Source organism: Lissotriton helveticus, chromosome 3_1, assembly GCF_964261635.1.
Source record: "Lissotriton helveticus chromosome 3_1, aLisHel1.1, whole genome shotgun sequence".
NCBI lineage: Eukaryota > Metazoa > Chordata > Amphibia > Caudata > Salamandridae > Lissotriton > Lissotriton helveticus.
In genome coordinates this window covers 361,887,348-361,903,096 of record NC_136061.1, presented here as the reverse complement: position 1 = coordinate 361,903,096, position 15,749 = coordinate 361,887,348, and the positions used below count along the sequence as shown (strand labels likewise).

Genomic DNA, 15,749 nt, shown 5'->3' with positions numbered 1-15,749 from the left:
GTTCACCACAGAGTGAGATTATCAGTTGCTTTGTGGGATGATGCTGAAGTGTGGTTGATGTTTTTAAAATGTAATGGTGTTACTATGTGGTCTCTTGATTTGTACTTAACATGGATGGTTCAAATTTACTAGGACGCAGCAGGTTTGGATAGCTTTGGTTTGTTTTGGGAAGGAGGGTAGTGCTCTGAATGGTGGCCATGCACGAACGGCCAAACATGCAGACCCCTGCAAGAGATGGCGGTTAGTGGCAGGAACAAAAAAAAATTAGAGATGCCACAGTCAACTCGCCTGCTTATGGTGAAAGCAGTGCAAGTCAGAGATTACTTCTTGAGCTCACTCACCCCTTTAAAATGAGTTAAGCAATGGTCGCCCCTGGTATTGTCTGTACACGCAGAAGCATGACTACAATTAGGATCAATTATGAAGAATGCAAGGACAACAAATAAGGAATAGTGAACCATGCCAGACTGAACAGACTCTTAGTGGTTCAGTGACAGAGGTGTGTACCTGGCAAGTGCCTCCTGCTACAAACATTAGACATACTCAGCAAAAATGGAGTAACTGCCAGAAGAGCGCTGTGATGGATGGGGCCACGAGAGCGTGTGATACATCAATTGCCTATGCTGCTAATGACTGCAGTGCAGAAAAGGGAGTGTGTTTAAGGGAAAGAGGCTGTTGTAAGCTGATTTCAGTATTGATGCGTGGATTAAGCCCCCTAAAAACTAATATATCGGGCAACAAGGAGAGTGATGGTGGACTGTACACCAAGAGAAAGGATCAATCTATCAGCAAAGGGCACAATTACTCAGTAGTCATTTGCTATGAAGGGAAAAAAAACTTTATGGCAAAAAGACTGACCAGCAAGGCGGTCAAAAGCAGCACCAGAATCTTACTGAACCTAAATAACTGGCGGAGAACTCTCATGACCATGCCTTTCAGTTATGCACTGGTAAATCCAGACAGAAAAGTGAAGCAATATTGGTTAGGAAGTCCAGTTATGATATGCACAATGCTATAGATTATGCCTATGTGACAGCACATCAGACTACAGAGGACAACGGTACCCCGTAGGGAGGGTGGTGGAAGCACCAATACCATTTGGTGTGCAGGAAGATGATGATCATAATTTGCTCGAGAACATTACGCAACTGATTCAGACTTTTAGAAGTTAATTAAATGTTCATTACATTGACCTAAGAATAGCACATGCCTAAACTCAGCATTCAACTAAGAGCCTAATGAGTTCAATTAGGACTATATCTCATAGAATAACTGAACTGAAAAAGCGTACCATGGAGACTGCAGAAAAATCGAGTTCTTCATTGGGTTAACAAACATACAGATCTCATTATGGAAGTGAAAACTAAGACAGAAGATATTGAGAATCGCCAACGCTGAAACAATCTCTGCCTACTTGGAGTCAATGAAAGACTTGAAGAGGGTGATAAAGGACTTTTATTTTGGATTTGTTTCAGAAAGATTTCTGGATTTGATGAAGTGGGACATGGATTCAAAAATCCAGGTCTAGCACACAGCCACCCGTTTTGACGAAATGAGATTAATGCCCAAGATCAGTATTGGGCAACAAAAGGTAATTTTCTCCTATAACAGATAGGCCCGCCCATCTTTGCCAGTGTCAATTCGGAGTATTACTTTCTTTGTATGCTCTGATTTAAGCTATCTGACAGCGGAAAAGTTGAGACAAATGCGACTACTTATTCCAGCCTTTCAGGAGGTTAACAAGAACCAGCCTGTTTGAAGATAATGTCACACGATCTGACGATTGATACATGTAACACTGTCATGGTTTTAAAAAGATTAGTTTAAAAGAAGGTAGCAATCAGGTTTCTGGGCTTAGGGATGTGGAGTACTCTATGAATGGATGGGTTAACTCCATGTCGCTTACACCTCATTAAATTGTCAAATCTTGATGAGAAATGTTGACATCCTTTGAAGCATTTGTGACTGAATGGATCCGATTATTTGCTATGTTATACTAGATTAGCCTCACTGCAGTAACTTATTTTCTTTTCTTTAATTTTCTCTTCAGGAACAGGTGGGGGTGCTACTGACTACATAACTAGGTTGCTATGCTGCACAGGCAGGGAGCAAGCAGGGGAATGGGAGCAGAAAGTTTGTGGGGGGAATAAGGGTTGAATTGGCACAGGCAACGGGTGTTTGCAACACGGATAGGGAAAGGAGAGGGAAGAGTGCTATGCTGAATGTCAGGGTCAAGCTTATAATCAGACAAGAGTATTTTGAAAATGTACTACTAACAAGCTGCTTGTAGTGAAGTTGTGTAACACAAGATATTAGGTGTGTCCTGATGGCAAGATCTTGTTTCTATGAATTGGTGAGCTAAAGGTATCGACATTAAGTATTATTAGATGGAATCTGTGTGGCTTGAATAACCCTAAACAGAGATAAATGATCAAAGAAGAGCTAACCCTGGCTAAGATTAACATTATTTACTTAATTGAAACCCATATAGTCTATAAACAACTCACACTTCTGAAGCAGTTAGGGTTGGAGTTAATTGTATGCATTAACCTCTTCAGTGCTGCGCGAATTTCGCTGCAGTGCTGAAGGGTTTAAAATCGTATTGGCTCATGACGGAAATGTTCCGTCATCAGCACCGGAGCACCGACGCTGATGACGGAACCGTTCCGTCATGAGCATGGAAGGGGCTATATAACATATGCATATAAGCGATATTGCAATAATGATCCACAAACATTTTCAGCAGTTAAAATCGCTGCAGATACAAATAGATGATGAGCACTGGTTCAAGTTCTAATTGAGAAGGTGCTTGTGGGAATTTGTGCTATAAGTGACTTCATGGCCTTAGAGTTAACCAACCGGGAGGGATATAAAATAGTCACAGGAGATTATATGTGTTAGCTTATAAAATCAATTCCTAGAATAAAAATATCACACCTAGAATGTTGAAGGTCTCTGCTGCTTACCTTAAATCGATTCCGGTTTGTGGAATTATATATGTATGGGAAGCTTTAAAGGAACTGAAGATTGGGTACACTCACACCACCGTGCTTAGGTAATATTCACGGATAAACATGGTGTTTATATTGAATAACTAGTCAGCTGGATCTCAAATGGATATCAGTAAAATGATCACATCCGATCATAATCCGATTAGTATGTATTAAGGATATAGTAGCTAGCAAAAGTAGGACCTTCAATCAATGTTTAGTTATGTATGAAAGTTTTCAGAATCATGTGAAAATACATAGATTAATTTTTTGTGACTATGGGGATAGTTAACGTGGAAACCTACTTAATGTGTAGATAGTGAGCAGATATCACTTAATTATGAAATCACCCTGTGGCAAAGTATCATAAATTTGAGGCATCTGCATCGACTGCCTCTTAGTTTGGTAGTATGATGCAATCCGATTAAAATCAATTTTCTTTCAAAATTGTTATATTGGTTTTGATCAATTCCTCTTAGTCTTCCTAATGTTTTTCCCTTGAATCACCATTAATACTTTTATTTGGAAATACTGTAAGCCAAGACTGGCTTTCTGCGAGCCTTAGAATGACAAGGTCAGTGCACAGACCTCTGGGCCAGGGGTGGAAGAAGGAGTAGGTAGGTCTACGCTACTGTGGGATGTCTGCAAGGTAAAGTGGCGTCACAAGAACAAGACAAAAAAGTGAGCGCTCAAAAAAATGTCAGTCTGATAGGAATGGTGATGTGCTGGGGAGACTGAGGAAAAAGCAGCCCAGAGGAGCTCAAGGAGGGAATATCACAGACAGTATGTGGGTAACAAACACAGGGGATTGGGAACTGCCCCCCTCCTCCCCCAGCTAGTATTACATCAAAAAAGGTATCAACAGTAAGTGAAACTTTAGGTTTAGGTATTAGATGCAGGAAAGAAAAGAAAAAAGTATGTTACAATCCCAGTGCCAGAGGATACAGCTTAATAAACCAGGATTGGCCAAGCCAATAGGTCTGGCAATGGTTGTATTGGTGGAGGAGCCTCTGGACTCTCATCAATATATATATATATATATATATATATATATATATATATATATATATATATATATACACATATATATGTATATATATATATATCTATCTATCTATATATATATATATATAGATAGATATATATATATATATATATAGATATATATATATATATATATATAGATATATAGATATATATATAGATATATATACATAAAATTATTAAAAGCAAAAAAATGGTTTTCTCTCAAAAAATCTACATTACCATTGTAGTACCTACAGTGTAAGAGACTTAATTTGTGTGAGGAAATGCTCCTTGTGAAAATGTACAATGCTGCTCTCACAGTGTTGTTAGCCCATAGGTGGAGTGCGCTGGCCCATAGCCCCATTTTGTGTGCTGTAGCGGGTGGAAGAAAAAAGTGAATGACACAAGAACAAATTTACACGGTGAAATAGGAGCAAACAAATGCTACTGAAGGCTTCAGTCAGCAACCTTTTGAACTACAAGTGACTACAGAAAGTCTACACTCCCTTATATATTCCAACGGTCCATGACAAAGGCAGTATAGGGACTAAATGGGTAGGTGTTGATATTTTCTGACCCAACAAAACAGTCAGCATCCTATCCCAGGAGAGTGTGCCTGTTTCTTCCTGGAACAAGCGTAACCTGCCTGGGTGGCACGGGGCCCGACCATACTTTTAGTGTGAGGTTTCTTGAGTTATGACTGTCTTGTCATCCTCCATTACCCTCTTGCCACTCACTGTACCACAGAGGCCGGATTGGGCAGTTTGAGAATAATTTAACATGCATTCTTGACCGGATTTTATATTAAATAATGGTAGTACATTCAAAGTTGCCACTGGCCTCTTTGCAGCCCACCTGTCTGTCCCTTTCTTGCATTATCATCTACTTTGAAGGAACGGCCTGCACTAGGCAAGGTTTTGGTGGTGCCACGCAGCCTGTTGTTGCAAGGGGTATTTAAGACCTTTACATTTTAGTTATCTCTTGATCATTATATCCAGTAAATTCTATTACCCCGGGGTGGGGTATTTACTTTGTGTGGTAAATATCACCTTTTCGTGCGTTCAACCAGAAAAGAAGACATAACATGTAGAATGTCTTTTTAAAACACTGAATTGCATGTTTTAGCTTTTTTCTTAGCCTTTTACTCATATTAATTTTAGCTGAATGTATCATATAAAAACTGTGAGGAAGTGATATTAATCACCTTAATCAGAATTTAAATCCGCAAACTTTCCTTTTCCCAGGGATTAGAAATGAATCTTGAACTTATAAATAGGGTTTCTTAGAGCTAATACCTGGCTGGATTCTGGGGTCATAAATCATGAGGTTAAAAACAGGGAACCCTTTCAAAGAAATGCACAGTGGGGCTTGTGCAATAAATTGCTTCAAACGTGTGTACTGTCAATTAGACAATTATTATTCTTAGGACATAGACAGGCTACCTGGAACTGGCTCTCCTTGCTGAAACCTGCTGCATTCATTAAACCATGCAAGGGAGTTCCTTTTCAAACCTCTAGAATAGGCCACGTTAACCGATTAACCCGTGCTGTTAAACAGAACTACCTTCTCTCTCCCCCCTATTCAGAATCCCATCCTGCAAACGCCTCAGAACCAGCCCTCCTCTTTGTTGCAAAAGCTTGAATCTCTTCTTGAAACGCAGTCATTCACATTTCTTTTTCTCTTCGCACTCACTACAGTCTTTCACAAAGTGGACCATCCTTTACAAAAACAATTCTGCTCAATCTTCCATTGGTGTCTCTAGTCTAGTCCTGCACTATTGTGGCTCTCGTCATACCTTTGCCACTCCTGCTCTGTGTCGGGGGCTTTCCTCTTCTCTGTTAGTTCACCAGCGTTCTGTGCTAGGCCCGCTTCTCTGTTCCATAAACTCTCTTCCCTCATCTCGTACTACAATTATCCTGTTATTTCTATAGGGATGATGTTTTACATTTTCATTTAATAAATCAGCCTTGATCCTTCCTCAATGCTATCTCCTTTTTGGGTCTCGCTGGTAATGCATCCAAAGGATGCATGTGTCCAGCTGGAGACGTATAGTTATCTGTTACGGGGGAAGGACGGACAAGAGGGTGGTACGAGCTTTTACCTGGATTTGTGTGCGCGAACGCGCAAGTCGCGTCCCGCGCCGTACACATGCGCGCGCATACAGACAGACACTCGCTCACACACACACCCCCTCCCCCACAGTCATACACACGCACTCCAAGACACATACACACACGCACGCACACACACACACATACACAGCCCCAGCCCCCCCCGCGCGCGCGCACACACACATGCCCCCCCGCCCCGCCCTCGCAGCTCAGCAACCCACTCACCGGCTTCCTTGGTGCGGCGGCTCTCCTCAGCTGCAGGGCCCGGCAGCAGGACTCTTCTTCCCTCCTTCGGCACCGGGGCGCAGGGTAGGCTCCTGCCTGCTCCGGTGCTCCAAACAATCGCGGCTCTTCCGTGGGAGGCGGGGTAGGCTCCCGCCCTCCTACTTCCTGTTTCCGGTTGTCGCGCCGGCCTGCCTGACTTCCTGGTCGCAGGCCGGCTGAGTGCCAGTAAACACGAGACCGCTGGACGCGGACATGCCTGCTCGAGTTTGCACGTAGTGCATGAGGGAAAGGCGGCATTCTGCACCGGATGGAGTGAAGCAAAAGAGCTTAGGGGTGACTTCAGCAAATAATTCGGGGGTGGCGGCTGGTTCTAAACCTGCTAGTAAGCGAGGGTAAGGCTGCAGCACAGCTCGGTTGGTGGTCTCGGGTTGAAGGTCTCTGCTCAGTCTTCCCTTTCTGGCTCCAGGGTGGGCTGTAGGCCCGGTCCCTGCCCGGGTGATGGTTCTCTCCGCGCCTGTGTGGGTTTGTGAAATCCCGTCTGTCCCCTGTGTCGGGTTGTTGCTGGTGCGTGGAGAGGTACAGGCAGCACCGTGGAGAGGCAGTGACTACACCCCTGATGCGGGGTGGCAAGTGAGCCGTGCTGCCCGGAAGCCTCGTTGTCCTCCGCCCAGGGCCGTCCGCCCAGCACAGCCTCTGATAACCTGGCTCGGCCGGCTGCCTCGCTCGAAAGCCAAATACTAATTACTCCAGTTTTGGGGCGTGGAGCTCGGCGGCTCCCAGAGGGGTGTGCCTCTCACAACATCCCTGTGTCTGAGGCCCGGCCCGGCTCCTCACGGCGCTCCACTGCTCCCCGCGGCTTATCGGGGACTGAGGGTAAATACAAACGCGTCCGGAGCCTTCATATCTTATCGGGTATATTTGTATAGCACAGCGTTCGCCAGTTATTGGCCTTCTTGGCGCTTTGCGCAGGTTGTATTCTGGAGCTGTGACTCTTTCTAGCACAGATTCTCTGTGTGACGGGTTCTGTTCATTATCCAGGTTGTCGTGGGCGGGAGGATTGGGAGGGATGCGTGTGACACTGTCGTGGTGTTGGGTGGGGGCACTGGTCCGCCCTAACCCGTGCCAGTGTGCGCTGGGTTGGCTGTGCAGCGGCTCCCAGCATGTGTCAGCTGCTGAGGCCTCATGCTAGTTGGCTACTTGTCTGTTTGGTTCTTTCCCGATGCGACTCAAGTGAGGTCCAGCTAGATATTCGATCCCGGGAGGATGCGCCGCTGCTGTCCTTTATCCTGCTGTTATCGGGTCCTAGTGCTTGTGTGATCGCTCGTCACAGCGCTTTAGCGAGAGGACAAGGCCGCAGTATTGAGTCTCCATCGAGGCCTTAAAGAGAAGACTTGCAACGCCGGAGAGGCCGCTGTCCGTAGAGCAAGGCCACCTTCATGCCATCAGCATTGAAGCCCCCACAGCCATGGTTTCCCCACTAAGACGGCATGACGTCATCGTAGGCCCTCACACCCCGCACTCCTGTCCAAGAGGTCGGCTAGCACCGGAGGGTCCTCCTACCCCCTTGTTTGGCTGCCCCCACTTCAGACTGTTAATGCCTCGCCGTGGACTCGGCAGTGGTCGCTAGATGGACCAGTCTCATTGGCTCTTGGACAGCCGATATCAATTGAGGGGTGCAAAAACACTGCAAGACATCGGCACCAGTCTCACTCAACAACCATTTTTTTAGAGGGGGGCTTAGGGGCAGGGTGGGGTTCAAAAGTGCCTTTAGGTAATTCTCGACCCAATAACCCCCCCTCCCCCCCACACCCCCTCCCTCCCCATCTCTCACGTGAGTGTTGTTTGGGTTGGCAGGTTGCAAATGTCACAAAAAGATGTTAATATTTCACTTCTGTTCTTGGATTTTCGTCACAATAAAATACACTGAACATAATTTCACAAAAGTTCTTTAGAAAAGTTTAAGCTATTTCCATTATAAATTACAATAACTGTTATTTAAGTATTAGTTATTTAAAAAAATTAAACGCCATTGTTATTTGTAATATCAATACATCGAAGTCATGTAAATACAAAACATATTGCATTACAAATGCTATAGGTATCACATTTGCGAAAGTTATAACTATTGGCATTGTAAATGACAAAGCTATTAATTTAGCTATTTAAAAAAAAAAAAAAAACATAAATAAAAACTTTGCCATTTACAATACCAATAGCTCAAACTTTCCTAATGCGAGACCTATTGCATTGCAAATGCTTGTTTCCGTTGAGGCTAGTGTGACGACTCAGAGGCCGCGTCGCAATGGCATTTATGAGCATGTAAAGTAGTATCAGAAGAGTATTCGTCAATTCCTTTGTACATTTTCCCTCACCTATCTCTACTTTCCAGAACCTCTCAGATGGAACGCCTCTACATTACGTCCTTGTGACCCCACTTTCTTCTTTCCATTTCACATGTCACTTACTGAGTCTCATACTCGCTATATCTCATCCTGATGGTTGCCCTCTCTCTCTCTGCCATCACTCTCACTGCCTCTAAGGCCTTTTGCTCTTCACGAGATCCAAACCGGTCGGATTTTAAATGGAAAAAAAATACTTAGCTCAGCTCTTAGTCACTGTTGTCTGGAATATTATCATTCTCTATTAGCTGGGCCACCTAGCAATCTAACTCCTAGACTTGTCTCCATTATTGCCTCTCACACTTTACTCTAATGTCCCTAGCCTCCAAGAGCCCAATCACATTTCTATCCTTTCTCATTTCTAGCCCACAAAGACTGGCATACTTTGCCTCTCCCTTTTACTTTTCCCTACACCTAAAACAAATCCCACACCTTCCCTGATTGACTTCTCTTCTTTAGTTACTGATGTTCTTTGTTTTAAAATGCATGCAGCACTTACAAGGGTGATATTTAAAAAGAACAATCACATGAAATGAAAACCATTGAACAACTTCCTAACTGCACCTCAAATTAAAATAGGTAAGTCTCACACCTTTATAATTATCTTACCTTCATTTCAACCTTTTTATGTAGCTAGCAAAGGATTTTGTGTCGGGCTTCAACAAAACCAGAAGACCGTGCCCACTTGTATTTTTTTTCAGCTATCATTCTTAGGATGTCCTTCTCCAGAAATCCCCATAGATTATAAATCTTTGTACAATTTTCTCCTTTTAACCACTCCCTCATAGTTGGTCTACTTAAAAAACACTCGTGACCCAGCTTTCTGAAGCCGTGATATAACGGTGGTGCCGTCGGCTCTAGTGGAAGAAAGAAAAGCGGTTTCCTATCCTGTACTAAGTTATAAAGGTCAAAGACAGATGGGGGTGCAGTGGGCCCTGCAATCCCCTGGAACCCAGTACCACAGTTATCCACACTCCTGAACTGAAGAGGTGTGACTGGGACCCTGGTGCCCATCTCCACCACAGATCATCTCTCAATCTCCCAGAACTAATCACTTCAAATTCTAAACAAATTAATCAATTTTCTTTGTGATTAGTAAGAGACCTAGGGCCAGTTGTAGGTAATCCCAGATTACCGATTCTTAAATACCGAATCATACCGATTCGGTATTTAAGAAAAGGCAAATGGGATGTAGGTAATTTTTCATAAAAAATTACCGAATCGGTACGTTTCGGTAATTACCGAATCTGTATTCACCGATTCGACAATTGCCCTTCATTCCTATGGGCCTGGTGGCCCATAGGAATGAATGTCAATTACCGAATCGGTAAATACCGATTCGGTAAATGGGGGGAACATTGAAGGGTGGCAGGGTGGCACTTTGACACCCTGTTGCACCCCTCAAATGTGTATGGGTCCACATTTTGCAGACATACATGCCCGAAGGGCATGTATGTCTGCAACATGGCACTGTTTGAAAAGCAAAAAAAATGCTTTTTCTAAGGTTTTCATTATTTACCACCAACTTCTAGTTGGTGGTAAATAACAAATCCTAAGATGGGAAAAGCACTCATTTGAGTGCTCCCTACATTTCAGATTCGGTAATTTACCGAATCGGTATTTTTAAGAATCGGTAATTTACCAAATTCTTAAATACCGATTCGGTAAATTACTGAATCTGAAATGAAGCCACCTACATATGAAAAGCCTAATTCCGGTCGGTAAGGGCCGAAATTCGGTAATTTTGGCCGTTACCGACCGCAATTACGCTTCCTACATCTGCCCCCTAGAGGGTTACTATGGCTAAAGAGCCAAGGCTCTCCTCACTTGTAGTAATTGTTCCACAACTAGTGGAGCTGGAGTGCCGCTGGCATCGCTAAACACTGGAGCACGTGTACATTTTGTTTTTGAACATCTATGGCAGGTGACTTGGCTACTTCTAAAAATCAGTTTCCCTCTTGAAAATAATGTAATACATCATCAGAGTCCAGGTCCTCTGCTTCAAGCAAGGAGGGCATGTTGCCACATTTGATAATATCCTTGCGAGTTCCACATGTATTTCTATGAGGGCCATTAACTAATGTTTCATCAACATACAACAGTAAGGTTAGTATTCTGGGAAAGATGAACACTGGTCCTGCTCTATGGCTATATCTAAAATGAAAAAAGTTTAAGACATTTTCAGTTGCCACAAAATAAAATATTAATACATTTCAATGCAGGGGTGCTCTGCTTGAAAGCGCTCTAGAACCTTCCCTTGATACCGGGATCACTTACAAACTGATTATTTTTAGAAGTAGCATACAAGAAAGTCCAATTTATGAGCAAATCTGCAATCTCCCCTGAGGTTACAAATTCTTCTTTCACACGGATGTGCAGAGGCCTTCAGATCCACGAAATGTAGTAGTTAACTTTTTTCCTTCCTACCCCATTTCTTGTCCCAAACGTATGTATGACATGCCAACGCGGGCTTTTACCCCGCGCTGCCATTACGACGCTGCTTTTACAACGCAAGTCGTTACAACGACTTGCGCTGTAGGCGCTGAATAGTGGAATAGTTTAATTTTCTATTCCAACTCCAGCCCACGTTACAGTAGGGAAGGTGTTGGAATAGAAAATTAAACTATTCCTTTTCCAACAGTGCCCTCCAGCGCAAGTCGTTGTAACGACTTGCGTTGCAAAAGCAGCATCGTAATGGCAGCGCGGGGTAAAGCCCGCGTTGTCATGGCTGCTTACCGTCCCAAACACAGTGTGCCTGCCTCTGCATTCTTTCTGTTTGCTGGCTGTTTGATCTGATCTGGTCTGCCTGGTCATATGCGGTCTCACAAACATTACCAGTGATGCAATCTGCCAGGCCTTTCAAAACAATCCAACAAACAAACATTTCCTGGAGAAATCAAGCTGCCCGAAATCCGAAGAGGCTCTTGGCTGCACTGTAGGTGCTGAGCAAGTGCATGGGGGCGTTCGAGACCACGGAGGCCATCCAGGATTCGGGCCGGTGAAAGCCCAGTTGAATGATGTCCAGTGAAATTCTGCTAGAATGGCATGTATCAAAATATGGAGGTTGTTCCATGGCCCACCTTACAACTACAATATGTTCTCAAAGAGGAACACCCCAGGGCAAAGTTTACATGTTTTTTTAAACGTATACATGCCTTAGATAATGATCAGAAGTTACAAACAATGACTACTCCAAGAGCACGGCCTGTTCAGTAGCACAGACTGGACAGCATATTTCTCAAACATTAGATGGTTTTAGAGGGCATGCTGGATGAGTCAAACTGAATAAGCAAACCTCATTAGGGACTGCTCACCGCAGAAGAGTAGTAAATGTGTTAGTAAAAAGCACACTGTGTAGTCTCATGCTCCCAACCACAAACTAAAACACCTACTAACTTAATCACTCTCAGGCCTGTACAGGTACTTCATCATTAGGCTATCCATCTGCTTTTTCCTCTTCTTCTCTTCCTTCTTGCCACGCTTGCCCTCCTGCTCAGGGCTCTTCCTGTCCTCGGTGCCTTCCCCGTCAGATGAGGGATCCCTTTTCTTGGGGCCTTTCTTCACACTTCCACCACTGCGGTAGGAGACAGTTGAGCTCGAGGAGGATTCGGAGGACGATTCAGAGGACTCAGAGTCCGTCTCCTTCTTTTTGGATTTCTTTTTAGACTTTTTTGCATGCTTCTTAGAGCTTTTCTTTTTGCGGTCTTCCTGTGAGGACTCTGATGACTCTGAGCTCTTTCTTCTGCTTCGGCTTCGTCGACTCCGTGGTCTGGAGACTTCCATAGCTGAAGCAGACCGTCGAAGACCAGAGGAATGCTCTACTGTCTCCACCTTTGAGCTCTTTAAGCTCCTAACACTTTGCTTGTCATCTTCCTCGGAGTCATGCTCTAGGCTTGACCTCTTAAACTTGATTGGCTTATAGTTCAAGACTTCGTTGATTGCAGCTTCTAGATCGGGGTCTAAGTAGTTGCGATGACCGACAGGTCTGATATCAGAGCCCTCTGGCTGAGTTTCATCGGAAGCTGCGGTCCTGGGTCTCGGAGGGACTGAAAAGCTACGGCCAACTGAATGCTGACTATACATTGAACGACTGTCACTAGGGGCGATGCTGGAGGCATCATCGAAGTCATTAAGTTGGCTTCTTGACAAGGACAGTCTGGAATCTGAGCGATTGCTTGTGGTGGGACTAACCTGGCCATAGTCAGATCTACGACTGAGAGAGGGGCTGATGGCACTGGAAAGTCCCCCCAAAGGATCATCGTGCCTTGATGTGCTACGTCTTAGGCTAGGTGGACTGGACATGGCAAAGCTCATTGATGACCTTAAGTCATCGTCGGCATCCAGCCCCCGTCGCAGGGAGCTCCGGCTCGTGGAAGCAGACACAGTTGAAACCTTGTCAAAGTCGGGGCTTGTGACTGACCATCTCTTCTCTAAGCCCTTCCTGGCCCTGCTGGAGGCCTCTGAGAAGGCCTGGGAGATCATTGATCCCCGGTCATCCAAGTCTTCACTGCCTTGTGATTTCTTCCATGAGCTCACAGAGTAGGTCTCATCCAGAGCATTCGCCACAGAGTTCCTTTGGGACTTCCGGAAAGATCGATCTGGAGAGGTGGCCCTCTCCTTCAGGGTGGAGAACAGGGAATCCTCGTCCCCTTTGCCCCCAATGGAATCCTTCATGTTAGCCCGCTTCCTGTAGCTGAGAGAGCTCATCACAGAGATGGGCCTCTCCTCTGGCTCCTTGTAGTCTTTCCCCTCTTTGCCTTCTTTCCCCTCCTTCCCCTCCTTTACATCAGAGTTTGCAGCAAATCTGGAAATGGAGGATAAAGACATTGATACAAAGGACACGCAGACGCAGAGATGAAAACAGGAGAGAGAAAAAGAAAGACAGACATTAGTTTGTGGGGAAAGAAACTTCATAGAAACTATCAGGCATGTGAAATACAGGCTCTGCTATCGTTTAGAGTAGTTTAAATTATCACCGTGTTGGTCACCCAGTTGGCGTTCAAGACCACCAACAAAGCTGAAGGCTGCACAGTCAAGGGCATATGAGTGAAACATGAATTGTCTGAGGACCAGGGGAAATATAGAGAACAGGCCTTTGAATGCAGAGCTAACTTAGGTATTATAACATCTGACATAATATCAAGCCTACGGCGAGAGCCACATCAACTTTTGGGCAGTGATAAGGCTCTGTGACCACATTGTGTCAACAGTGTGGCCTACAGTAGTGCCTGGAAGGAGGAGTGCTGGGAATACACCTCCAAATGGCAGACTGTGTCATACCAGCACAATTCATAGTACTCAAGGTGGAAAGGAGAAAAGTTTGAATTCTCCCATTGTACGGCTGAGATGTGTGTGAACATTAACAGGAGAATACTTCTGTGCACACGTCGTCTCCTCGGTTTTAAGGGGGCATAAGCATGTTTCAATGTTAGCGGCAGAGAAAACAAGGAGCACAGGTTGAAAAACGTGCAGCTGGCCACGGGGCGTTGTGCACTACAAGGGCCAGCATCATGGAACCATGTGCGCAGGTGCAGAAACTGGTTTTTAAGCACATCGTCTCGGTGATCTATATGCCTAGTAGTCATCAGTGTGTGCACATCCCATCGGTTGTGAGTAACGCACACTTGTTAGTGAGCATAAGTGATAATATGACAAAAATAGTCTTTTGTACTATTATAAAAAAGGTAAGCTGTTCATGGTTCAGCACCTCCTGTGCGCACTGGTCACCGTAGGCAGGAATGCTGCTGGAATGGTTCACTCAAACTCGTGCCGATTGACAAGAAATAAGGAAAGATTTTATAAAAAATAAATAAAAAATAAAAAAAGTGGCGTGACAATCTTTTAGTCAGAGAACGGAGCAAGTACAACGCCAAGCCACGTCGAGGGGTGGAAAACTTTGAGGGCGGTTAACAATGAGTTCTGCGGACATTAATTCACATGTGATACTTCTGCACGGCAGTGGCCAGCGCGGCAGTCGCGCACGTGAAGTGCACGAATCAATCTAACCCTGTTCCAGCCGGTGCCACTCCCACGCTGCTGCTCGCTGAAGCCCTCCCCGCCCGGATCGCCCACTCTCTACCTGTTGCTATGGAGAGGGGGCGGGTTCTAATGGCCGTCCCTGGGCTCACCGCGGCGCAGATGGGCGCACACTGACCTCGAACTCTTCAAGCTGCCGTCGTCGGAGAAGGCCTTGGCGGAGCCTTTGTTCTTGGAGAGCCACGACTTGACGCCGTCCACGCGCTCCTCCAGCTCCGAGTCGCCGTCCGAGTCCCCGTCGCTGTGGGCGGAAAAAGAAAGAAAGAAAGAAAGACAGGCGGGGGGTTATTTACTGGCAGGGAGAGGGGCGCAAGGAGACCACGGGACAACAAACCCCCTCCCCCCCCCCCCGTAAGAGGGCTCCTGACACAGCTCTAGGGCTCGGAATGCATGCAGCCTGAAGAACATGGACACCTGTATGCGGGGCAGGTGTGGGGCTGGGCCTTTACACTGGAACAGTAGAGCAGAGAGCACCAGCCAAGCGATTATAGGCTGGTTAACGCTTGCTGCTGACATCTGAGGCTCGCAAGTTAGAATCCAAGCAAGGCCAATTCAGCCTCCCTTACTTCCAAACCGCAGAACTGAGAAATAACAACACCGGTTGTTTGCAGTCTGTATAAAAGGTCTATATACGTGTAAAGGTTAAGTTAGCTGGGAGCCAAGGTCACAGTCATACACATGCAGTTGCCTAAGCCAATGCTTCCACAAATGAGGGGAAAAAACAACACAAGGGGTCTGATTCCCATCAACTGGAAACAAGAACATGGCCTCTCAGCAGGAAGGCTTGGGGCACCCAGGAATCTGATGGGCAAAAAGCTTCTCAGATGCTACACTTTGCTGCTGCTCGCTGCCTCCCAATAACCCAACACTGGACATGCTATGTGTACACTGCACTATAAAATGTCAGCATGGGTAAGCCACCAAAGCCCCCTTTAACTGTTTGTTGAAGGGTACGGAGATTG

At 45.3% G+C, this 15,749-nt stretch overlaps 1 protein-coding gene across 19 annotated transcripts in view; it reads right to left on the bottom strand.

Annotated features, from left to right (window-relative positions):
• MYO18A (myosin XVIIIA) overlaps window positions 1-15,749 on the bottom strand; it is an 864,705-nt gene that overhangs the window by 12,358 nt on the left and 836,598 nt on the right. For 16 of the 19 annotated variants that reach the window (XM_078680070.1, XM_078680063.1, XM_078680062.1 and 13 more), the window contains 2 exons: window positions 14,906-15,028; window positions 12,148-13,555 (listed from right to left, as the gene is read on the bottom strand). In XM_078680070.1, the coding sequence (XP_078536196.1) occupies window positions 12,148-13,555; window positions 14,906-15,028 (1,531 nt within the window). The remainder of the gene's footprint in view (window positions 1-12,147; window positions 13,556-14,905; window positions 15,029-15,749) is intronic. The other 3 variants (XM_078680078.1, XM_078680075.1, XM_078680076.1) reach the window with 1 other exon arrangement.